The 26,482-nt window shown below is 41.5% G+C and overlaps 1 protein-coding gene across 2 annotated transcripts; it reads right to left on the minus strand.

The window, feature by feature from the left end:
- Positions 1–43: 43 nt before the first annotated feature.
- Positions 44–26,140, minus strand: pkn2 (protein kinase N2). 2 transcript variants are annotated; one of them, XM_037787064.1, is made up of 23 exons: positions 25,772–26,140; positions 16,089–16,253; positions 15,674–15,809; positions 11,048–11,202; positions 8,426–8,555; positions 8,173–8,318; positions 7,657–7,870; positions 7,146–7,331; positions 6,862–6,971; positions 6,594–6,737; positions 6,343–6,418; positions 6,028–6,184; positions 5,786–5,912; positions 5,150–5,289; positions 4,683–4,758; positions 4,194–4,285; positions 3,862–4,038; positions 3,538–3,600; positions 3,382–3,458; positions 3,058–3,200; positions 2,809–2,916; positions 2,441–2,521; positions 44–2,351 (listed from the first exon to the last, which is right to left on the minus strand). In XM_037787064.1, exons 1-23 carry the CDS (start codon positions 25,790–25,792, stop codon positions 2,148–2,150), a joined length of 2,928 nt encoding a protein of 975 aa, XP_037642992.1. In that variant the 5' UTR covers positions 25,793–26,140; the 3' UTR covers positions 44–2,147. The 2 variants fall into 2 exon arrangements, with proteins under 2 accessions (XP_037642992.1, XP_037642991.1); XM_037787063.1 differs by lacking the exon at positions 25,772–26,140 and adding an exon at positions 17,591–17,735.
- Positions 26,141–26,482: the final 342 nt, after the last annotated feature.

Raw genomic sequence — 26,482 nt, forward strand, 5'->3', positions numbered from 1 at the left:
AATAGGATGTATTCAGTGTCAGGGGTACAAAGCAAAGCAAAGCCACTATTACAAATGTTTAATTTGTGCATTCATGATGGGCAACAATGACTGCAGAAATGCCTTTTTTGTCTTTTTTACACCGGGGTGAACTGCAACAGTTGTGTGACTTGAGTATTGGTGTACCATCCATAAAGTTTTTGTCTGTTCTGGCAACAACATGCACAAGCAAAGAATAAAAAAAAAACTTTGTACAATCTATTTTCATCATTAAGAAACGTAGATAATTAAAAACTATTGATAAAATTAGTGCTTTCAGCTTAATTGTGTACATACAGTATGTATATATAATATACCCTGCCCTCCCCTGTAGTGATTCATATCAACAGGTCTCCAACATTTGAGTCCGTTTCTATAAAACATGCAAATTGACAGGAAGTCGGTGTGGGAAGCATTTGAACTGCATTTTGACAGAAACCTGGAATAGTTTTGTATATTTCCCAAAAAAACAGCACTTGTCTTATGGATTTCTGCACAACACATCTTTGCTTCATCTGTCATCGGGTTCACGGTCAATCCATCAATCAGATTTGAGTTAACCGTGAGGAGTTGTTTGTCTGCTGCTTCAAGAGGGACAGGATGAATTTGGTTTTGGTAGCTTTTAACTGTGCGACTCACTTTAGTGTTTTTACTTTGAGGTAACAAGAACAACGCTCTCAGGTTCACCACAACCGGCTGTTCATTGAGGAATGAAAACCAAAAAACAAATAAAAGAAATCCAACTGAACTCCGCTCTGAAAAACATAATTAAGATAATTAAAGATGCTGCAATACCAAGCAGCAGTTTGATCATTAGAGCTGAGATCAGGTGGATATCTACAGAGCCACTAGAGGGCATCAGACAGAAAGGAATAGGAAAGAGTTTTACATCATTTCTTCTGGCCAAAAGGCATCTTTTAATTATCAACTCATTTCCAATACTAAGTTCCAAATAAAACATAGTGATGGAAGTTAATTTAACAACTAAAGTAGCAGTTAACACTGGATGGACTTCTGTTTTATACTGAAGAGTACTATTATTATGTGGATTCTTGTATGCAGACATGGAGGCTAAGTAAGAAGAAAAGTGTTAAAGGTGTTATTAATAACATTTTATGTAGACGGATATTTCATCCACAGAGCTTTTAGAAAGGCGTTGAATAAAGAGTATGGTATTTCTTCAAAGAATGATGACTGAATTAATCATTTAAAGAATTTTGACTGGTCCGAAATGAATGTTTTATCTCTGTAGAAGACATCTAAGACTTCTAACAAGGCTTGTGATACCAACAACGTTGGTATCATGTGGTATTTCGGTGTCGTCAGCGATCAAGTTGGCAGGTAGTGTGGAAAAATAACTGGCTGAGTTTGACGTTAAGTGCCTGGCAACCACTTGTTGTGAAGTGAATGCAACATCTAGTGGCTGAATGTTATCAATAGCACCTTTAAAACAGATTGTGGACAAAAAGAAATGTAGTGTAAAGACTTTTGATTTCAAGTGAGGAAGCAGCAGTAGTAGTCAAGATGTTTGTTGTAGTTGAACCGCTCAGTGACGATAATGCTTTGAGCATTTCAAATTCACTGAACACCTGGCGGAAATGTCAAACTTTACAGTGAGATAAAAATGTCCTGAAGCTATGGCGAGGGCAAATAAAGAAAGGAAAGAAAAACAATAAAATATACGACTGAATATAATCTGTACAGATCAAAAGGAAAAGCTGAAGACAGTGACACTGAATAACATGATTGTGATGTTGCCGTCTTCTCAGGAGTTCATATGAAAAACATTCTCAGTGGTCAGACAATGGACACGACGACGACGTGCGCAGGAGGACGAAGCATTCCTCCTCCTTCACTCTCCAACAACAGAGTTTCATTTGTTTTCTTTTTTTTCTTAAAAAAAACGTTCTTCATGTGGATTAAAAAATAAGTGGGGAGGGTCCTCGGGAGGCGTCTGGACTTTCTTCTCAATGGCACAGAGTTTTGCCCGAAGGCTCGTTGCTCCTCAACATTTTTTGGGCGAGGGAGACGAAAGTTTTAAAAATGATGTGAGCTACAGTCATCGCTGTGTTGGTTGGTTCACAGTGTGTGTGTGTGTGTGAGTGTGTATAGACGGGGGTCAGGTGGAGCTAACACCAGTCAGCGATGTAATCAAAGTCAGAGAACATGTTCTGCTCGTCCAAGTTCAGCGCTCGCGGTTCCCTGGGCGGGGTTAAGATCGGAGCCTCTGAGGTAAATTCATCGTCGAAATTGCTGACGTCGTTGGCGCCCTGAATGGTCGGCACGAACGGCGGCTTCACTTTCTTAGCCAACAGTCCGGTCCAATCCATGTTCTGCCACAAACAGAGACGGTCACATTAGTGTTTCTTTTCTTTCTTATTTATTACAAAATGATGGTGCAAATTGTGTTTTGGTCGCTTACCCTGAAGAATAGATGTTTCTTAACCTCCTCTGCGTCCCTTTCTCCTGCTCCCAGTCGTCGTTCTGGACTCCTTCTCAAAAGCTGAGCACAAAGAGAAGCATAAATACAGTAAATATTAACACTACCTGGGACATACATGGGTCATTTACTGGATCAGATCCTCTCATACTCAACACAGTGAGTGATTGTCAAGAGGGAAATGCAAGCAAGAGTTTGCACTTTTGTGATTATTCAGCTGTTTTGAATTTAGGGATGCTAATATTGAATGAACCGATAACCGACTCTCGTTAGTTTTAAAGTTTAAACGGTTAATTATTAACATCCCTATTTGATTTCGATCACTTCCTTCTCAGTCTCTCTATACGCACCCTCCTCATGATGGATATGGCCTCGGTCGAGAGGAACCGTGGGTAGCGGACTTCGTCATTGACGATGCTGTCGAACACTTCCTCCTCATCATCACCGGGGAAGGGCGACTGAAAAGAGACGTGCCAAGATGTAAACGATGAAGACGTGACAACTGCTGCTGACATGACAACATGCAAATCACTGAAGGCCTGGGAAGGTTTTGTAAAGTCATTAATCACACTGAACATCTTGAGGAAACAAGCGCTCACCTCCCCGACCAGCATCTCAAAGATGAGGACGCCCAGCCCCCACCAGTCCACAGCGCGAGTGTACGACGTTTCGGTCAAAACCTCGGGCGCTAAAAACTCTGGCGTGCCGCAAAACGTGCTGGTGCGGTCCCTGAAACCCATTCCTGAAAGCAACACAGAGTCAGTTTAATAAAGGACCAATCCTCCAAAAAGTATCTCCCTGTTAATCCTTGGTAGGGGAGATCCATAACTGATAGGTCAAGAATATTCAGAGCGGAAGTTTTACATTTTCTTGTTTAATCTTGAAGTATAAAACCTGCAGTATAATATGTTTTTCCATTTTACCTTCTTTGCAAAGCCCAAAGTCAGCAATCTTTACATAGCCCTCTGTATCCAGCAGCAGGTTATCCAGCTTCAAATCTCTGCAAATGAAAACAGATTGTTGAAGACTTCGTGCTCCCGACGTGTGTGGGACTGAACTGAATGACTCAAACTGCTTACCTGTATACAATCTTATGGTCATGTAAGAACTGTAATCCCAATACGACGCAGGCTGCATAAAATCTGCAAGGGAACAAAGCACCTAGTAGATTAGTTTTACTGAATATGAAGAAAACAGAAAGGCTATAGAGGAAACAAGTATTACACACTGAGGGGGAAGTTTTGTAGAGAATATGCAAAAGCCAGTTCTTTCAGAAGTCTTGTTGAGAGAGGCTTTAATTGAGCTCACAATATGAAAATAACGCCACAGCCCACCAATGATGAAGGCACCCATAAGCCAATCAGAAACAAGAAACACGACAAGTCTGATTTTTGGTCACTCACATGGCCCTAGGCTCGGAGAAAACGTCAGCGTGAATATGCATCATCAGGTCACCTCCCGCAGCGTACTCCATGACAAAACAAACGTGTTCCTGCGTCTGGAAACACGCAAACAGGTTGACCAGGAACGGGTGGCGGACGCTGTTGACCGTTTCGAAAATCCTCTTCTCGCACATCAGACTGGCAGAAGAGAGGAGGAGACTGTGTGAGTTAAATGAAACTTCTTCTACATCAACACCTGACTACTCCTCTAAGAAACACAATTATATCACCATTTTCTTTACATTTCCAATCGCAGCAGTACTGAAGTACTTTTGGCAGAAACTAATGTTTACCTGTCCACCTCATCACGAGCCACAATGTCTCCTTTCTTCAGCGCTTTGATAGCGAACATCTCTCCTGTGCTTTTATATTCTGCTAACAACACCTGAGGAGGGGGAGCAGAGGAAAGATACACTTTAAAGAAACTACTTTCTGCCTGCTTTGCTCTGTTTGACTAGAGCTGAAACAATTAGTTGATTAATCAATTAGTCAACTGACAGTAAATTAACTATTTTTAGAATTTACAAATTGTTTAATATTTCAAGCAAAAATGCCAAACATTTCCCAATTCCAGCTTCTGAAACATGAGGATTTTATGCATTTTGATCGTAAACTTAATATATTTGAGTTTTGGACTGTTGGTCACATAAAACAAGACGTCATCTTCAGCTCTGGGAAATTTTCTGGAATTTTTTTTTTAGACAAAACGATCAAGCGAGGGAAATAAGAGACAGATCAATTGATAATGAGAATTAGTTGTTAGATGATCAAATGAAACGTACCTTTCCAAAGTGACCACGTCCGAGGACCGCCACACATTTGAAGTCTTGGAGACTGAAGAGGAACTGCTCTTCTTCCCTGGAAAAAATGATCAGTGTTTACATTAGTATATCTATTATGAATTAAATGTAGAGAGAGCTGCAGAAAGCTGAAGGTTTGAATACAGAACCAGCTTGCAGCAGACAACGACGGTTCAGTTTTAAATATGACAGTTAAACTCGAAGGCATGAACACTCACAGCCAGGGGGCAGTGTTTACAGCCGTGTTACTACCTCAGCTCCACTGAACTCTTTTATGTGAGAACATTACAACTGAACAGAAGATTACAAGAATTGTAACAACAAAATCAACAACGGTGGCACGCCTTTCTCAAATAAAGATATTCCTCTCTTCATTTAACTTTCATTTGAAATGTACACAAAGCTTTAAAAAAGTAGCACGAACAAGACGAGCAGGTGGCTCTCCTAACCTTATCTCTGTGTCTTTCTGGATGGCGATGAGCTCCAGGTCTGGAGGCTGCATCTCCTGCTCCGAGTGGTCTCTGTCCAGGTCCGGCTTCAACGCCATGCTGTTCCTCTTGTTCAAGAAGTCGAATGAGGCGAGGGCATCCTGCAGAGAGGGAACGCGGAGAAGGAGGGTAGTAGAAAAGTGAATAAACGTAAAAATCATTGTTTTGGTCAACTAGAAATGACAAGGAATGGGTTTTTAGCAGTTATAACTGTAAAATTATAGTTACATCTATTGTGTCTTAATAATATTCACAAATATGCTTTGATAATAACTACATAATAAGATCTGCATGGCTGTATTCATCTGCAGGGACGCAATAACAATGAAGAGCTAATTTTTTATTAAATCAACAATACATAAAACTATATAGTTTAGTCAAACAAATCTTGTGACTATTCCTCGACTAAGCTCTTCTTTGGTTATGGGTGACTACTGATGATCACAGGTGACAACATAGTGAGGTGGACATGAGTCAAAACATGACTAAGGTCTTATTTTATTAGACGACAGTATTCAAAAATAGTTTACTGTTTTGTTTAGCTCCAGCGAACATGAACTGACATCATGAATGAGTCAGTCAACTAGATCACTGTACCTGTACTTCCTCCTTGTCGGGCATCTTATCCTGCACCAGTGGTTCTCTGATGTCGTCGGGTACTGGGTAGTGTTTGGGTCCTGGGGTGGGCTCTTTGTCAAAGTCCAGCTTGGTCACCAGCGGGTCACTGTGTATCAGCAGAGGTACATTTAACACCTTGTTCTCTCCTTAGTTTTAGTGTGAGTTGTTGAGTACTTCTGAATATCCTTCGTCCATGTATGTATGTGAGTGTGTTTGAGTACCTGCAGGGTGTGGGTGATCCCGGCAGGCTGCTTGTCCCGGTCTCAGCCGCCTGCGGGCTGAAGGAGTTGGTGCTGACGGTCGGTATGGCTCTTCTCACCAGGCGGCCCCAGGTGGCGATGTTGATGTTCATCTGAGGGGCTCGCAGGAAGGTTATACCTGATAACGAAGAGGCAAAGAGGTGATGATATTTATAAAGGACATTAAGAAACGGGTCAGAGAAAAACAAGGAATACGTGTAAATATTGCAATCTCTCCTTCTCTTTAGCCACCAACAATAGTACATCTTGAATAAGTGTGAGATAATGTTGACTCACCTTGCTGCTTCGAGAAAATCTTCTTTTGTCTTTGAAGCTTTGGTCGTCTCTCAATGACGGGATTGAAAAATGTTACCTGAACAAGAGAAAGGAAAATTTAAACAACACAGGAAGCAAGTGGTACGGTAGGAAACACTTCCATTATAGACGTATATACATATATAGAATGTACTCAAACAAGACGAGAATATCAACAAACACTTCAAGATTACTTTAACTGTAAATTTCTGTTCATTATGGTTTGTGTGTACCTCAGCAAACAGCATCCCCTGTGGCTCTAGGTACAAACACATCCCGTGACGCTGGTTGTCCAGGAAGTCCTCCAGTCGTAGGAACTTGACGGCGCAGAGCGAACGCCAATCGCGCCAGTACACCGAGATCTCCAGCTCACGTGACTACAGGACACACAACAAACAGATATTAAACACGCCGACTGTGTTGCTCAAACACAACGCTGAGTCAACAGCACAGATGTAGGTCAAGGGCAGAACTGTGTGTATGTGTGTGTGTGTTTGTTACCCGGTCCAGCTCCAATGTAAACTTCTGGTCCCAGGCCTGGTTACTGACCGACTTCCAGCTTGTTTGTCCGACTACCGTGTTGTCCAGCTTCAACACTGCGCTGATCTCATCTGAGGGAACATACACACACGTTATTTATTAATTACTGATGTATTAACAATGCCCCGACTGTGACTGTAATTCAGTTGGTATTAGACAAGGTCATTTCCCTTACAGGTCCAGCTGTGATTTACCTATTATGTAATCACAGAACTACTTTTTTATCAATATTTAGATCTACTCACTGGAGAGCTCCTCGCTCTTTGTCATGTTCCGTGAGCTCACACCGCGGTTTCGGTTTGCTCGGCTGATGAAGGACGAGCGCGTCTCGCTGGGGCTCCAGCCGGGCAGCGGGACAGACGCAGCTTTGGAACGACCCGGGACGTTTTCCAGAAGGTCCTGACAGCCCATGAGCCTGACGTCTAACGTGCCTGGAAGTGAGGTGGGACGATGTACAACCATTTATCACACAATCTGTCTCGTTCAAAGTTGTCCAGTTATCCCATTTTGCACATTATAGCTGGTCTATGCATTTGAATATATTTTCAAAATGTATCAGGTGAAGGCTATTACTTTGGGTAATAATAACAACAAGATGTAGTGATGAGAAGTGACCTGCATCTCTTTAAATCTTAACTGGTTGCTAACTAACAACTGGTATAAAGCAGAATATTATGGTGGTCAAGAATAGGATGGTGCTGGGATATCAAGATTAAGAGTAAACCATCACCATCATTGTGTCTTTTGTCCAGTTACCTGTGAGTGCAGCGGGCTTCGTCACCGTGCTGTACTGGTTCTGCGTGGAGATGATGCTGGATCTGGGACTGAGGGGCGGCGAGGACAGCAGGGAAAGCTCTTCCACGATGCTGCTGCTGCGAGGGTGGTTTTTAGGCAACTCGTTGAGGCGCTGCTCCAAGGAATATCGCAGGAGGTCGAGCTTCTGACTGGACTCGTTAAAACGAGCCTGGGCCTGGAGAGAGGGAGGAGGGATGGAAAGGAAATAGTAGAGGTGGAAATGAGTAGGAGAAGGAAAGAAACGGAGAGAAACATCAATTACACGGCCCATTGTATTTTAATGGAGCAAAGCAGCTGCGCAGGGATCAGTTTCATTTAAAGTCTGTGAAAATGCATCAGGTCTAAAAGGGATGAGAATCTCGTTCCTGCTCGTTTGAAATCACCATGGAGAAGGAAGGTGTGAATTTTAGATGGGTATAAATAAATTCACATACTCTACCTCCTCGGTGGTTTATACTATAAAACACAAACACCTACCTCTGAATGCGCTCTCTTTTCTGTGACTTTTCCCGAGCCCAGGAGCTTCATGACGTTCTTGGCTCCCTCCGCCACGGCGGACTCTATCTTGGCGTGGTGACACAGTTCCTCCACCCGAAGGTCCAACGGGCTGATGATGGGCTTGTCTGGAGGAGAAGGAAGTACGGGATTCTTTCATTTAGACGGAATTGTTCATAAGACCTTGTGTGCGCTATTTCTAAATCGATCACTGATGTGCGAGTGAAGGGCTCACCCATCACATCGTTGCTCTCGAAGCTCATCTCGCTGGCCTGGCTGGACTTGAGGATCTGCATCCTGATGAACTCGATCTTCGTCTTGCTGTCCTGAAGCATCTGCTGGGCAGTCGCTAGCAACTTACGATCCTGATAACAAAATCAGAAATGAAACAATCACTGTCTGTTGAGGGTGAAATATTGCTATATATCAACATATGAATCGACGGTTTCAATATTTTTTTCCTCTTCCGTATAATAACTGGATGTCAGGACTTTATAAATGACCCTAATTGAACACCATCCCTCCCTCGTCCACTTAAACAGCCAGGGCGCAGTTCATGCCCTTAATTGGAGCCAAAAAACGAGTGACCACATGGAAAATCTTATTCATCAAAAAAAAGTAGGTGGAATCTCATTGTGTGTTGTAATTGCTGCTGACCCTCTCATATGTGCCAATACACACACACACACACACACACACACTCACATAAACACACACAGAGTGGAGTAAGCAAACTCCACCCAGAGTTCCTCTGAAGTTTAAATCCTGGTTGTTGATGGCGCCGCCGCGCGCAGGAAAGACCTCTGTCCAGCAGGCATTTCCTCTCTGACATCAGGACGGGACTATTTCCAACTGGAAGGTGCCTCTGTCTGTCTGACTGACGGACTGACCCGGGGACGTCACAGTTGTTTCGTAAGCGACCTCCACCTTCCTGACAGTGGGGATCATGTGGCGGCTTTCAATCCCATTTACTGTAGGTCAGTGACACACTAAAGCTCTGCTGGCACCTCTCGTTTCCACAACATACTCACTTGAACACTGTTGTGTTATTGAGCAAAAGTCAAGGACTCATGTCTGGTTAAAATTAGACCTGACATTAACCCAAGTTAGACATCCCAAAGTTGTCAATACTTCATAATGACCTTGTCTAGAAATCTTTGTAAAATTGTTCTTGTTAATTTAAAGCTGGTCACATATCAACACAAATTTCTATGACACAGTTTTTGAGAGCATGCTGTAGATTTTATTAAATTTGGGCTGAGCCAAGGTAGCTGCTTCCTTCTGTTTCCAATCTTTATGCTAAGCTAACCAGCTGCTGGCTGTAGCTTCAGAGTGGTATCTATCCTCTCATCTAACTCTCGCCAAGAAAGCGAATAAGCGTATTTCCCAAAGAGTCAAACTATTCCTTTAAAGGGATTCTCAAGCATGAGAAATGTAATCAGTCCATGCTGGATTAAATAACACCTAACATAACCACAGAAACATATTATGAAGAGCAGAATTACATCACTGGCAAAGTGGAGACTCACTACTCCTGAAACCCTACACTCTACTAAACCGTCTACTACAAAGTGGCTTCAATTACTACTGACGGGCACAAGAGTCAAGATGAGCATGAGTGCTCCAGCTGTTGTTATCAGTTCTGGTAACTTACACACACAAGCACACCTCCCAACTAAATGATAGTTTTCCTCTCTGTGAGCATTAGAGGAGCCACTAAGAGCTTTGTGAACAAACAGCGGTGCACATGACACACAGTATGTGTCAGCGCCTTCTCATGTTTCCTCCTCCCCTACAGCGAAGCTGTAAACCCACCATGCATCATTCTACCACCTGCAGACTGGTTTACAACCTGCTCACTCCAGTTTTCATGCGATTATTAGGACCACGGTGCCTTTCTAAAAAAAAAACACTCTTGTGTTACCTTAAGTTCAAAATAAATAGAAAAGCATTGTGATTATGAGTCTGGAACAAACCTACAACCTGATGATGGAGACTAAAATCAACTAGTCTTATGGTGGCTCCTTATTCCTCTTGAACTGACAAAAAGGTCATTTAAAAAAAATGCAATCAAGATATATTATCACTTGAGTCTTGTTTTCCCAGTTTTGGCCAAAATCAGTTACGATAAGTAATAGCTGAGATCTGAATAATGAGGTCCAACGGGGCAAGAAACACAAACAGTGAGACATTTAGGCAGTTTGTGAACAACACAATTCTTATTAAAAACGATTTATTTAAAACCGCGGTTCCAGACCTGGGGGTGTGGACCCTCACAGGGTGTCGCAAGATAAACCTAACAGGTCAGGAGGTTAGTAGAGGAGGACATGGGAAACATTTCACTTCAGATTTTCCTCTAACTGTATGATTTCTTGTAATAATTGTGTGGATATTTATCCCTTATTAATAGGCCCCTAAAACAATTCAAATCAAACAAGAGGAAAGAAACCTTTTGAGTTGAACTGGTCACAACCAGCTGACAAATATAATGGTTTGTTTAAAAGGGGGATTATTCGGTCAAAAAGCGGTGGGAAACACTGATCTAAACCGCTTAAAACAGAAAGTGAGCACACATTTATAAAGAGAAATGTCCCTGATAATCCCTCATTGCACAGGAACACTCTGTGTGGAAGTTGATTTGTAAACTGATTTTTACAACACATAGTTTGGGTAATATTTTTGCTATTTCTTACTCATTTTCTCATTTCTAAATAAGTTTGGCTAAGGTTTGTTTAAAACCTTTATGATCGTCTGACTGCTCGTGTTTAATGCCTAATATGATTTTAGTGGTGTTGTCATAATGTTATTGCCAAAATAAATTAACTGTGTCTGCTCCCCCTCTCCTGCTGAGTCTCACCTTGGAGGGCCCGTTGGAGTACATCAGAATCATGTTCTCGGCTCCCTGTTTGACCTTGAGCTCGATGTCGTTCTGTCTTTTCAGGGCGGCCAGGCGGCTGTTGCTGTTGCACATTCGCGCCTCACTGTTCGGGGTATCTGGGGTCAAAGGGCATTCTGGGTAAAGACACACAAAAAAAAAGAAGCACAAGTTATAACTTTTTGGAAACAACAACAGATAAATGACTCTGTATGTGCTACTAGAGTTTGTCACAAATACACACAGACTGTAAATAGTAACTCAGCATGCGTGTGCTATTTTTGGCTGCCAGCCATTTTGAAGTTAGCTCTAAACAGTCCTGCAGCGTCAACTTTGCTTACAAAAACACGTCGGGTAGCAACTTCAGTAGTCAAATAATGTATCCAGAAAGATCTGCTGTTTATAATTTGATAAGATTTGTTAACACAAGACGCCAATTAACTCTCGACACAGAAATAACTACACCAGCCAACAACGTTGAGTCTGACATAAAGAAGGATTTCAGATCAATAAATGGTGTCAGAGTGAGATAGCTTTGATATACAGGAACTATAATACCACAGCAATCACTGCCAATTCAAATGAATTCTCTGTCATCTCATTGGCTCTCTCCTGAAGAATGGAGGATGGAACCCGCCAAAATAAAAAATAAATGTATAAATAAATGACCAGATAAATGAATGTCATTAAATGTAGCTAAAATATTAAAAATAAATGTAGCCATTAATTAATTGACAAAATGTGACAAATTAATAGTTCTGTTTTAATTTGCTTATTTATTTATTTATCTTTGTATTAATTCCCTTATTTACTCTTCTGTTAAATTTTCCCTTTTATTTATTTATTTTTGCATTTATTTTTTATATATTCTATATTCATTTTTAAATGTATGTATTTACTTATGTACTTATTTATTTATTTATTTATGCATGCTTTTTCCTTTGCATTTCACCCCTTATTTATTTCCCAAACTTATTTTAATTACTGTATTCTTATCTTTATACATTTCTTTACACATTTCTTTTTACTTTTCTTGATGCAATTCTGCCTCATTTTAGCAATTTTTGCAATCAATTGCAATTTGCAAAGGAATGCAAATTATTTATTCATTTATTTTGGATTTTATCAGGTTCCATCCTCCATACTGAAGTCTGTTCACACGTTAACAGCAGAGGGAAACCCTGCAGTCATCTCTATTCTTCTGAGTAACTGAAAAACAACAAGTGTGGACTTGCAGACAACTTCCAATATTACAGTGACATTACTGCATATATGCAAATCCGGTAAATAAACAGTTATGACTACTACATATCCACAACAATGTATATTTAAAATTTTGTTTTTACATTGCGTTTTGTTTGTAAAAGCAGCTGAGACAGCACACTGATACCAGGCCAATATCTATTTATGCTAATGAATTCACACACATACAGCCGCAGACACACAGAGTGAAAATGAAAATCTTCTATCCCCCGAGCTGGACCACAGTTCTGGCCGATGAGCTCACTGTTTTGTAGTGTTTTTTTGGTCATGTCTGGACTCGAAACTGGCGCAGAGAGAGAAAACCCCTCCCCAGGCTGATTGCTGCAGCACAGCAGAGTGAAACATTCTCACACACAGGTGAGGTGGGCAAAAAAACCTGCCTGACTTCTCCTGACTTGACTTGCAAGTTCAGTTTCAGTGTTGATACTGTCATACAACAACTCCTCTTTGAAAAAGGAACCAAAGAGTACACTTAGAAAGAGGTGCCATGTCCGAAACGCAAACAATGCCGGACCTACGAAAGTAATATACCCGTATGTATATAACCGAAAGTATTTTAGCTCAATTCTCTTTTAGATTTTTAAAGTCCCATGAGAGAAAAACAAGTCACACATGACGTAAACACTGATACTGATCACCCTGCAGGGGGTTCATCTAAGTGAGCCCGACTGGCGTTATCTGAAATAACAGCGGTGAGGAAAATAATTTATTCTGGAAGACGCTGCCAAACGCAGATAACAATAACCAGCAGGCGGGTCTGTGATTCATTCCCGCTGAATGTTTCGTCAAAACAGTGTCTAAAGATTCCTTTGAACACCTGCGGGACATGGGCAAAAAAAGGAAACCATGTGACTCTTTGAACTGAAAGTCTAAATGATTCATCTAATGACCCTTAATAAGCTGAGAGAGCATCGCTGCTGAGCTTTCTGTGCAGGAGGGGGAGGATGTTGGCCTTTCCTGGGGCAACCCTCTAGTATACAGACACACACAGAGAAAGAGGCAGGGCTAGACGGGAAAAACAGAGTAGGCACTTGTAGATTCTCATCCAAATAACACGTGTGTGGAAAAGCCTGTGGAGCAAGGTGAGAATGTAACAGCGACCTGACTTTAGTATTCATAAAATACACATTGCATAATAGGAGTCTGTAGCCTCACAGTGATGACTTTGAGATCACGTTAAGAAACACACGTGCGAAAGTGCTGCAAGTGTCATCCAGTCTACGTTCGGGGCTTTCCTCTCTGCGTGGGGGGGTGCGGCGGTTTGGTCAAGGTCACATCAAGCCAAGAATTCAAGGACCCCCCCCCATCCGCCCCTCCTTCTCTGCGCGGTTCAGCCCACGCTGGGCCAGAGGACAAGATACTGAGCTACTGAATAGCTGCAGGGCTGATGTCACTGCTGGACAGCTGACAAGGGGAACCCTCCCTCAGATTAACCCCATCTGTATCTGATGGGAAGGCAGCGAGAAAAACGCCAACGATACTCCGCTAACAATTACATCATGATCTGGCGAGCTGGACTTAAAACTGGCGTGGGTGGTTTGTCACTTGATCTGATGACTCGAAGTAAAACAGACTGGACTTGTTTTCAGGGTGTAAACTGCTGATCTCAGGGCAAGTCTCTCTTTATGAATGAGATCATATGTGACGCAGAGTCGCCAGTGTCAGAGCTGCTGCTGCTCGCAGACAGCACCTGAGAGCGAGTCGGTCCATTTCTGGCCTCGGCTGAGCGGCGGAGAATAACCAGAGCCCCCCCTCAACCTTCTCCTGGAACAAAAACACATTCTGGCTGCTCGCAGAGGCAACAGAGCAACTATTTCCTACTAATTCAGGAAACAAGAGCTGTCTCTAGTGGGATTCGAGAGCTAAACGCCTTTTCAACAAGTTGTCTCATGACCGTGGAGCTCGGCTGACCTCGGTCCCTCTCCATCATTTTTTGCGATAGCCGGTGACATTCCGCTGGCGTCGCGTCACTTAAAAAGAAAGCCCTCGTTCATCAGATTGAGAGTCTCCAAGTCAGGCTAAATTTGTTCCCACTTAAGATAACCATTTACCAAGATGACCTCCCTTCCCTCCCCCTCCTCGTCTACTTCCTATTGTCAACTGAACCGGGGGGGGGGATGTGATGGTAACAAGCAGACAAATACCATTCCTGCTCTTCCTGAATTCACCCGCACACCAACAAATGCTACATAAAGGCGACTACTGTAACAAATCTATATTATGCAGCGGGTAACTCTCTCCAAATTCCATTGTCGTCGACAGACGCACAGGAGCGGGCTTTCAACAGCCTCGGAGGGGAACAATCGACAGCTCATTGTAACTGTCGGAGGAATGTGGAATGCAACAATGTCAGCCTCTGGAGAGTGAGTCACCTCCAAACACTCACTGTGCTCATATAGGTGCTGTTCTGACACTTCTCTGACAAAATCATCTACCCAGCCATAATATGCATTTGCAACAAACTTAAAATTAAGCTGGGCATGCGCTGTACGATTTTACAAACGTTGTTGTGTAATTCCCACTCCTACTGTACGAGTAGATCGTTTGCGATGTAAAGCCAAATCTCACGATTTATGATACCTTCCAGCTGTTGACAGTTGTCAATAAAGATTTGTTTGAAAGCTCCGAGGCAGGTAAAGTTTGTTTCCTAGCAGAGGTCTGTACGGGTCACGATGCTAACAAGACAGAAACGTGCTACCTTCATCATCTGTGCCATCCTGTCTGCTGAAACGTCTAAAAAAAAAAGAGGCGCCGGCGTAGATGGACTCGCAGTTGGCCAGGAAGATGTGGACAGTATGGCTTGTCCATTTTGCAGAGAGAATTGGAGCTAAGCCGGCTACATTTTACTATATCTATTGTACATTATCTTCATAGCTACGCTCTGATTACTGTAAAAAGGGGAGAAAAAAAGGCCCTGACTTTGGGGACTCAGCTCGTGGCTCTGCTTCAACTGTGCGAGAGCCTGTGGACGGCCAACCAAAATTTCTGACATGCCAGAAATTCATCCGACTGTCCGACGGCCGGTTAGGAGGAGTTAATCGTTCCTCCGACGCCCTATACACTGCACGGCAAACGACGCCTGATGAAGCTGAAATTACGTCTGGCTCAAAATTCGGGCCAGAAACGGGCTAAAATCGATCGTACAGTGTATGTGAAGCAATATGTAACTAACCCTACAAGTCAATGCTTAGATACAAGGAGCTGACCTAAAAGCACACAACTACAACAATGATGTATTTGTACAGAAGTGGAGTATAGCTTTAGCTTATGTCAACTGTCTTTACTACTTGGTTAATGTTTACTAAATCCTCTGGGGCTGCTTTGCTGTAGTGTTTCTGTTGTTACCTAGCAGTTCTTCAGGGTCTTTGACCACGATGTGGGCGTTGAGCTCTTGCAGCTCTTGGTGAAGCTCCTCGACCTTCTTGTTCGATTTTTTCAGCATGTTGTCAACATAAGCCAGGCTCTTCTTGTCTGTGGTGACCTGCAGGGAGGAGAGTGGAGGAGGAGATGTGAGAAAATCTGACAATTTATCTAATGGCAAAGATTTTAAGAGAAACTTCACCAGTTTGAATCATGAATGTCAGTTTACTAGTCATGGGGAGTGCTACTGAGTGCTACTGAGTGCTACTGAGCCAATGGAATCAGTTGTAAAAGGTCTTCGATTTTGACCTTTGATCTATCTCTTATGAGTAATCCAACTTTATGGAAGTGAAGACTAAAACAATACGCCTTTGAGAGAAATAACATTCAGTGATTTTACCTTTCGCAGGTTCTCTGCACCTTCTTTGATCTTCAGCTCCTTGCGGATCTCGCGGCGGATCTGCTCCTTGATCTCGTCCAGCTTCTGTTGAACCATGGTGTCGGACAGGTCCAGGTTGTGTCCCAGACCCAGTCGCTCCGCCACCAGTTGGCCCCTGGCATCCCCCTGTATGAGGACAGCAGAGGAGGAGGGAAAAAAAAAAGGAGATGAGGGGAAGATGCGGAATGTAATTTAGAGGAGGTCAGCAAGGGAGGAAGAGAAGGAAAAGGAAAATGGGATGATAGAGAAAGAGGAGGAAGAGGACATACAGAGGTCAGTGACTCAGTCAACAAGTAGTCTAACCAACAGGACTTATCAATATAAACAGAAAGCAGCCACAATTTTGCATTTCCGTTTTGTCATGAGTGGCAGCTCATGACAGCAGTAAGGAAGCGATAAAAACAGAGGCGGAGCTCCAGACAGTTTCATCCCAGCAGTCACTGTGTTTCTCATAATAACCGCTAAAATCTGTGTGAAATATGAGTGATCTAATCTTGAGCATCAATAATAATTTCCTATTTACAAGTTCTCCAATCAACATATTTCAAATAAATAAAAGTTATAATGACTTAAATGCCCTGACAATATCTTCTGACAGAACATGAGATTCAGCACCGGCAGCCCAACCTGAGTACTGGGAGATCGACCCAGTGGTGGTGTGTTTTGATCTTGAGCTAACCTCTGTACGCAGTGTTTTCACTGCTGGCGTCAGACGCCATTTACATGCATCCTTAAAGCCGTTACCGTTACTAAAGAGGGATTAGCCGTCACTTCCTGAATGGCTTCGGCTTTAAAGTTACATTACACTAGTTGATGACAGAGTACGTCTGTGATTATCTGAGGACTCAGTGTAAGTTCTTTGGTTCGAAAATATGTTGTGGGACAATAACACCTTTTAATTGTGTTGCATGGTTACAACTATGAAACCACAACATTTCAACCAGTGAGTCATCATAGAGCAAGCAGGCCAAATTACAAACCAAAACGTTACACCTGCCCTCACTTTGGTACCGTATTAATAATTGCTCAATTAGTTATAATTGTGATTCAATCATCAGTGTAAAAAGCACTCACTCCAAATCACACTTTGTATGCGATTCCAGATAACCAACTCAACACGTATAAAAAAGCAATCCAGAGCTCGCTGGAAACCTCTGAATCCGAGCCAGAGTTTAAGTGTGTGGAAATTAACTTATACCACTCATAAAATGAGGGCGTTAATGAGATGTGAAAAACAGCACATCGCCACTCTGTGACGACCACGAGATCTGTGTCTTGTTGCATTCATTATAATGACTTTACTATAAAAGAAAGCAGTCAAACCAAAAACACTCAGTAACATTTGGCTTAATGCAATTAGCTTCAATTTAGTGGGCTACTGTTATGAATACAACTGCCTGAGGAGAGGATGGAGCAAGTCAATGAGACATAACATCCATGTTTCACTAATCTCTCTGCCTTACCTGAACTTCATCGGTGTCTGCCAACTCCATCTCTAGATCAATTGAACCAACCCGTCCTCTCATGTTCTGCTGACCAGCACTAACCATCATTACATAAACTCCACTGAAGTTCTGTTAAGAGAAATGATATCCTCCACCACAAAAGGTTAGGCTACACGATAGCTGGCAGAGGCTGCATCCAAAGCCACGCTCATTCACTCCGCTGGTATCCGATTTTCTACAGCCCTCTCTTTCTCACACAGCCCATTGACATCAACAGGGAAGATAAACCGTCTGAGCAGCGACGGCCAAATCCCTCTTAGCGTCTAACTCTGTGAGGTCAGAGCAGCCCAGAATGGGACCTAATCTCACTCCAGGGAGAGGACTGTGTCTAAAATTAACCCAAGTTAAAAACATAACACTGGCTGTGTCCATTGTGGCCTCCCCCCTGCAAAGCAACTTGTGTGGTGGAGGAGAGAAGCTGTGAAATGACACCCCCACAATTGTAAGAAGGTTCAAAACACAGTAAGGAGTGGTGTTAAAGTCTCAGTGTAGATGATGGGGAAGTTTGATTATATGTTTTATCTATTGAGAAACAAAGCTTTTTCAAAACAAAAGTGCTCATTATGAATTATTATGAATTCATCCAACTGTCCGATGGCTGGTCGGGAGGAGTTAACCAGTTCTCGTTCCCCCCTGTACACCGCACGGCAAACGACGCCCGACGAAGCTGAAATTTGTATGCCCAGGCTGCCCAGCTTTAACAATATGACGACCCGCCGGCAGGCTCGGCCACTATTCTGTCTTTCAGAGGTTGTAGCTCAGTCCTAAAGCTGGAGTGAAGATACTGGTATCATAAAGAAAACCAAAGGAATCCATTGGTACCAACCATACCACGTTAGCTAGTCAGGAAGAATGCTAAATCACTCTCCAAAGTTAGGCTAAGTTTTGGCGAGGAAAAACTGGCCCTTGACCTCTGACCTCAAGATATGTGAATGAAAACTCTGAGGTGAATACTGTAACTTATTAGATAAAACAGATGTTGACAAACTGCATAATTTGCCGTTGTAAAAAGGTAATAAATCACAATATATCTTATCACAATACTCAGCATATCGCAAAATGTTTAAAATCGCAATAAGATCGTATCGTGACTTAAAGCAGCAGCGGGTAGAATTGAAGCAAATGATTAAAAAAAGTGATTTTTATAAACATCACTATATCCTGACAGTAGTGCATGAGGCAGACATCTGAAAAAGATCATGTGCCTCTGTGTCCTCTGGTGCTCTTAATGGCATCTGCAAGATTTCCCAGACCGGAGGAAAACAACCAATCAGAGCCGAGCTGGAGCCTTGCTGTCTCTGAGCAGCTGTCTGTCAATCACTCGCAAACTCCGATCAAACGGTCAAACTAGGCAGCGCTGATCAAATATGAATCAATATTCTGTTAATATAATGACTTTTTTTTCACCTAAAATGTATTCAGAATTACCTTGTAGTGTACTGTTTAGCTGTAAAATGAGAAAGTTTGTGACCCGGCAGCCATGTTGAGATCAGTTGAGGAAATAACAAGCCCCGCCCACCAGCCGGAGCAAACTTTCTCATTTTACAGCTAAACAGTACACTACAAGATGTTTATGAAAACATATGATGCGAGAAATGGGCATTACAGTAATAGAATACTGATTTATATTTGATCAGCGCTGCCTAGTTTGACTGTTTCATCGGAGTTTGCGAGTGATTGACAGCTGCCTCCGTTGAATGAACAGCCAATAGGAACGCTCCCTCTCTGAAATGAGCTGCAATTAGCCGAAGTCTCCCATCACGAGCTAGATTTTTTAAAGCCTAAAAACAGAGTCATGAAGAGGTGCAGAAGTCTAGTTATCTCTCAGAACACTTGAATTACAATAAGCTGAAATGTTATTATGGAATTTTTGCCCAAAGATGCCAAAAAACATTCTGCCTCCTGCAGGTTTAAGTATTGGGATAATATATCGTGGAGCCTCTGGTGATTCCCACCCCTAATATGGGCTGTAAACTATTTTTTTCCATGTTACAGTTCCACAGAAAATGCAGGGTTTCCCGGCCACAATGTTTCATTTTGGAGGTTGGCCACCTCGCCTCAAACAAAGACCACATCCACCTTCTCTCCAAGAAGAGAGGCCACATTTCACACAGCAAAAGCCATCATATTTAGTGGGTATCATTTAGGCCGTCATCTACTAACTCAATTGATCACCGTAAGACAAGTTGCGTCAGGATCTGGGTGCCTCAGCTACACAGTTCCTCAGGGTAAATGCTACTCTACTTCTGAATGATTTAAGTTGGGAAAATAATCAAGATTGGTACAATAAGGGATGTGTGAAACCCCCCTCCCACTCTCCTCTATAGGTGCTCACCTCAGAGGAAACTATAGTTTGCACGTATCCTGGCTCCTTGATGACTCATAAGGTAAAATGGAGGTCACAACTCCTGGAAGTGGAATAATAGTGTGTGTGTGTGTGGGGGGGGGGGGGAGAAGCAGCTCTCTTCTTCAGCTCCCTGCCCTGCAAAACTTGTTTGCACTGTAGCCATGTTTGCCCGACGTGGTATGAGGACAGCGTGAGGACACCCTAAAGGGCCTATTTTACAGCGCAACAATACAAGGAAATCCATGAAAGGCCAATCAGATAAGGTGGAAAATAAATCAGCTAGTAGACCCACAAGGTCTGCGCTTTAATTTGAGATCAAACAAAGAAACTATATCCAAAGAAAGAAAACAAGAGCTCATTTGCAAGATTGGTTTCACCTCTTGTTTCTCTGTAACTGCAACACTTCCTCGAGTTGCTCTTTTACCTGTACAGCCCTTATCATTTATTGCTGCTCAAATGCATTGCCTTGTCAGGGGAATGACGCCACGCCAAGAACTCCAGACTTATTAGGTTCAAAGACAAGTGAAGCAGGAACTGTAAGCAAATGTTTCCACTCGTTGCAGCACAATGCATACAGTTTGTGATTGATGGAGGGAACTTGTTCTTGTCAGTGTGGCTCTGCTCACTGCTCTGTGAAATGTTCAAGGCTCAAACGAAAAGACTGTATCTGAAACCTTTAAGCTACATGTTTGATTCAATATTACAAAACTGAAAGGACACAGAGGTGCTTAATTTTCTAGATGGATAGAATAAGGTCTGATTATCCCCACAAAATAAAAGCAATAAAATGTATATCTGTAGCTAGGGACTGTATTAAAACTAGGGCTGGGACGATACGCCTATCTCCTGATTCAATACTATCACGATACTTGGGTGCCAATTCTATATGTATTGCGATTTTTAAGTATTGCGATTCGATATTACATGGGACATGTATTGTTTTATACGCCGGTGAATATAATCCAATCAATCTTATTTTCATATATGTATTTTGTATATACCCTTTGTTAACATCCTATTTTGAAAAACAGACGAAGTCACACGTGTATACTTCCGCTAACTTCGCCAAGTCCGTCGCTAGCTCTCCCATCAGCTCCGTTCTCTTTATACATCCATGGTCAGCTCCATCGGGGCCGTTGGAATGCATTAAACATAAATGTCAGTATATGGGTGCTCTACAGTTGTAGCGTCGGCCAATTTGACCACGGAGATGCGAGTGACGGCTGGCTTGACCGCATGTTACCGCAATATGATAACGATTCCTGTAAATAACAGAGTTAGCATGCAGCTTTCGCTCTGCTTTTCCTGGCAATGTGTGAACCCAACATTTACTGTATGTGTAGTGTTTACCACTTTGGATTTAAAATGTGAGGGTGCAGGTCGTATCCCAGCAGACCCTCCACCGTTTTCTACTTTTGCGTTTCGGCTTGCTGTGGCCGGCTGCGGTTTGTTTTGGTTGACGGATACGGAACGGATATGACGTCACGTTACTCAGACTACAACATTAAAAGGAGGTGACTTCCTACTATCTCTGCATAGACTCAAATATATTGATTCTCGCAGTAAGAAAATTGATTTCAAAATTGTAAAAAAATAAATAAATAGCGATACATGGGTGAATCGATTTTTTCCCACCCCTAATTAAAACAATTATTAAACTGTTGATTATATTCTTACAAAAGTAAGGCAATTGTTAAATACACATGTTGAGAGCTCTTTTCATGCCCAAGACATGAAAGGAAACTGTGAGGTAAAAGCAAACATTAGGTCTGAGCCTAAGTGTAAGCAGGTTAACTTGCTCTTTAAGTCTGAAAGCTCCAAGTCCAACAACAAGAGCCCCATTCAGACAATAGGACAATGGAAAAGTTGAGGCCACTATCCAAGCATCATGCTTAAAAAGCCATGCCCTTGCCATTTCTGCGAGAGGCCTATCTCGACCTACAACCTGACACCCGGCCGTCATACCCCACAGCTGGCTGCAGAGTATTGACCACAGCCTAGTGCTCAGCTGCAACCAGAAATAGCAGCGCAGGCTAATAAACGCGGATCCTACAAATGCAGCCTTCACACGAGCATTAGACATATCCCACGTCAAGTCAAACTGTAGGTAATGTCTTGCACTTCAGGTCAATGTTAACGGTCATTTCTGAGCGGGACAGACAGTCGATTTATTGTGTGTCCAGAAAACTGACGCCACAGGGTCACAAAGGAGAACGAGCGATAAACTGCAGTGAAGCACCTGTTGCTCTGCTGAGTTGATCTGGTTCCGCTCCATATAAACCACCATGGTGATATATGTTAAAGTTTAGCTGGCTTGGTCGACCTCAGCTAAACATAGATGCATCTTTTAATAGAGAAAGCAGGACTTACAGATGGTATATTTAATGTCCTAATATGTAAAATGCATTATGATCTGATCTCATTTAGGAATACAACACGGGGCTGAGCTTGTGTTATTGATATTTATCAGCTGTCACTAGTAACAAACTTAATGCTGACAGTCCAAACACTGTGCTAGCTTCCATTCAGTCCAAACAGATGGATGTTAACTACACATACATTTTGGTTTTCATTTTAAACAAAAAGCCCATCTGGGGACAAGCCTTGCAGATTAATTCATACTACAAATGCTAACTGTAATATTAGTATATTCAGTGAACTGTCTTTGCATTTGTATCTGTCCTTTAAAAGAAATTTAAGTAATGACTTATCCCCTTTTGCACGGATAACATTGGATATTAAATAATAAATATGTAAGGGATAATGTACAACAAGCCGGTCATTGTTTTGAAATAAACCCAGACAGGGCAATTCCGCACTGTCTTGCATCGCCCTGAAAGGGTTTATTTCACCACAATGACCCGCTAGCTGTACATTATCCCGCTTATTACACGGCTACTTACTTAAGAAATCAATAAGTTGACTCAAAAACTATCCGCCAGAGTCCGACATCAGAATTGCGCCCATAGCAACGGTCTGTTATACATAGCAACGGTCTGCTATATAGAAACAACAGACCGTAGAACTCCGTGATTGACCAATCAGAATCGAGTATTCAACAAAGCCATGTAATAAATATATATATATAAAGTAAATGTCCTGAAACTAAATTGTTAGTCCTGAAGATCATCTGTCACTTTATGTGCATATTACACTGTGTACATAAAGTATATAGACATCTCCACATGTACATGCTGTAAGTAATCATATAGTCCATGTATATCCATCCAGTATTTATTCATTTGCACTATTTGTATTTTTTACAACTCCTGAACACTTGACTTGTACGAACACTTGACTGTATATAGATATTTAATTTTTTTTAATTTTTTTTATTATTGTATTCTTTATTCTTTTATTTCTATTCTGTGTTAATTCATTGTGAGAGTTGCATTAAAAACCAGAGTCAAATTCCTTGTATGTACTGTATATACATGCCGAAATAAACCTGATTCTGAAGTATATTGTTGTTGGAAGGGCTTAACAATTATTCTGTATCATCATTTATCAACTCTAAATCATATATCATGTGTTAAGAGATTTGCAATATGTAACGTAGTGTCATTCATTCTCAGCCAGCTCTGGTGATAAAGTAGTTTAACTTTACATCATCTAGCCTGGTTTAATGATTGGCTTGATTATAAACCTTACCAATACTGTGATGAGATCCCAAATAAAGGACATCTTTATGCATTTATGTCCTCATAAGGAAAGGGAAACAGATGGTCTAGCTAGCCTACAGCTGTTTTGCCATCAGCTTACTGTATTCAGACTAAGTATAATATGGGTTACTGTGACCACTTAAATTATATAAACCCATGCTAGAAAATATAGTTCATCAGGCTGGGTCACCCATGTACGTCACAGATAAAGCATTTGAGCCTGTGCCGAGTGACTAAAATAAATCTAAGTGTATAATAAGCCATTTTATGATTAAACTGCTTCAGTAAAGGCATCAGCCACCTGTTGCCTCAGTCTGTTCCCGCCCCGGGAAATTATTGAGAAACATTTAAATTATTGTTATTAGTATAAGTTGCTCAGTTTTATCAAGTTTTCTAATATCAACTTGATTTATTTTTTAAATGTGTGAACAATCTCGCCCCAGCTGTACTTTGTCACAAAAATGAATACCAATAGAATAGCACTACAAGGGGATCAACAAATGGTAACTTGCAGAGTCGGTCAGTCATCTTTTTCAGTAAAAGGAATACATTTTTCAACGTAAATAAAAATACAACCTGACCTGAAAAGGTTTAGTGAAAAGGTGAAACACTGGCTGAAACTAAACCAAACATGTGATCACTGATTTCTGATTGGGAACATACATATACGTAAATTGATTGTAATGTACGATGTTTTATGTATGATGTGGTATTAGGTATTTTTATTAGGCTAACCAGGGACAAGGTCTGCAAATTAGCTACGGCTAGAAGTCCTATATCAGGGGTCAGCCAGTCATAATATTATGAAGTAGTAATTGTAATTTTCTTTTTTTCTCCTTAAGTTATGACTTAATTCTCGTAATATTACGACTTTCTTTCTCGTAAAGTTATGTCTTTATTCTCGTAATATTACAACTATTTTGCTCGTAAAGTTATGACTTAATTCTCATAATATAAAAAAAAAAATCATAAAGTTATGACTTTATTCTCGTAATATTATGATTTTATTCTGGAAATCTCAGATTTTTTTCCCTTCAATGTGGCCCTAATACTCCACACCTTATATTGTCCTCTTTTGGTATATGTGTAGTAACTTATTGTTTTGATACCACTGGTTACGGGTTTTAGTTTTATCATTATTTGGTCTTTATGTTTTGTTCTTTTATTGTTGTTTTTACTTTGTCTGTATTTCATTGTATCTGTGCAAGCACTTTGAAACTATGTTTAGAAAGGTGCTATACAAATAAAGATTATTGTTATTATTATTATATTATCAGAGTGGTCTTAGCTTTGACGTGAATACTAGTTTTTGGAAGATATTGCCTATGTTTGACTTTACTCTGGATAAAGTTGTGGATGACTTGCAGGTCTGTGTGGACTGACTTGTGTTTTAGTCTGCAGGACTTTATTCCAGGTGTGACGTCACTCAAGTGAAACCACATTAATCAGTGAGTCATGACCGTTGATAGAGAATAATGAGACAATGACTAGTAAGGCTTACTTACAAGCACTTGATCCTCATTGAAAACAGACAAAATGTTAACATTTACATGTTAGAATAGACTTATTTTTACGTTGCAAGTGTTTTCAGTTCATCCGGTTTGTAACGTGTTTGAAAATAAACGTAAAGTCAAGCAAACCAGTTGGAGGTGGAACTATTTTAACTGCATTACTGATAAAACATATGGCGTTACCGGTTTAATATGAATACATGGAGGGACACGGTTTATTTCCCCAAACAGTAACGCAGGTTAACTTCACGTTATAACTTCACGTTAGTGCTGTTAGTTAACGTTCAAGGAGACATTATTTAACAAACGTTACAGCGACACTAACGTTTAAAACAAACACGGCCGTTACACTAATCAACGGTTAACGGTTAAAACCAACGGTTACAAATTTAAAAATATTTCAGGAGAAAGTAACTTTGGGATAATTGTTGTTTCCCAGGCCTCAATCCAGGGATAAATCCCACACAAACCCCTCTGAGATCTAAGCTAGAGGCTCCTTAACGTCTATAACACACTACCCACTCACAGCGACTCAACTTTAAGGATATAAGACTATAAGTTGAGCCCCTCTGGAGAAACTTTTGCGCACTTTTTCGCAACAGTTGTCAACTTTTCCTACCTGCACGGAATCGGCGGCCATCTTGGTTTTTTTTTCGCCTTTGAATCAGCTCCTACGGGGAGAGAGGAGGGGAGGAGGAGGAGAGGAGGCGAGGAGGCGAGGAGGCTGGAGCTCCGAAAACAAGCTCCTTGTTTCAAAGTTTCCCTCTTCAAGACGGGCTTATTTGGACCAAAAGCATCGGTCATCTCGGGTACACGGGGCCTCCCATGTTGTCGTCTTCACACTTCATTGAAGGCGGTCACACCGTCCTTAGAGAGGGGTCCATAAATAATAAAAAAAAAAAAAAAAAAAGAGAGCTGGAGCATGAAGTCCCAGTGCTGCTGAGAGAAAGAGGCGGTGGTTTAGAGAGTGGAAGCGTCCGCCCAGAGGAGCTGCTGCTGCTGGGCTGCTGCCCTCTCTCAGCCCGGACAGTTAACACACACAACTTCATATTATTAACCTGAAATCAACACTAAAATTACATTTTTTTTTATAAAAATGAATTTGTCCTAACTTTTTTTTGATAGAAGTATTGAGATATTTGACTTTGGTAAAAGTTGCAAAACTTTCTCATGGTAGAAGTACAGAGGTATTACTGCAGCAGCTAATTCACTAAGTACTTATTGTCAGCAAAATGTACTTGACTGTGGTATCTCATAGAGACATATGAGTACATAAAAGTACTCAGAATGGCACCTTCCAAAATGCAAACAAAATATTTTTTGTTTTTAT

This window comes from Sebastes umbrosus, chromosome 12 (assembly GCF_015220745.1).
Source record: "Sebastes umbrosus isolate fSebUmb1 chromosome 12, fSebUmb1.pri, whole genome shotgun sequence".
Lineage (NCBI taxonomy): Eukaryota > Metazoa > Chordata > Actinopteri > Perciformes > Sebastidae > Sebastes > Sebastes umbrosus.

What these genes read in the sequence shown, in the direction of transcription:
- pkn2 (XM_037787063.1), bottom strand. Translation starts at nt 17,680, where the DNA reads ATGATGGTTAGTGCTGGTCAGCAGAACATGAGAGGACGGGTTGGTTCA. An exon ending in CCGACAAGGAGGAAGTACAG is followed by an intron (nt 5,290 to 5,785) that starts GTACAGTGATCT and finishes CCCTCTCTGCAG; the next exon opens with GATGCCCTCGCCTCATTCGA. An exon ending in GACCATAAGATTGTATACAG is followed by an intron (nt 3,459 to 3,537) that starts GTAAGCAGTTTG and finishes TTTCATTTGCAG; the next exon opens with AGATTTGAAGCTGGATAACC.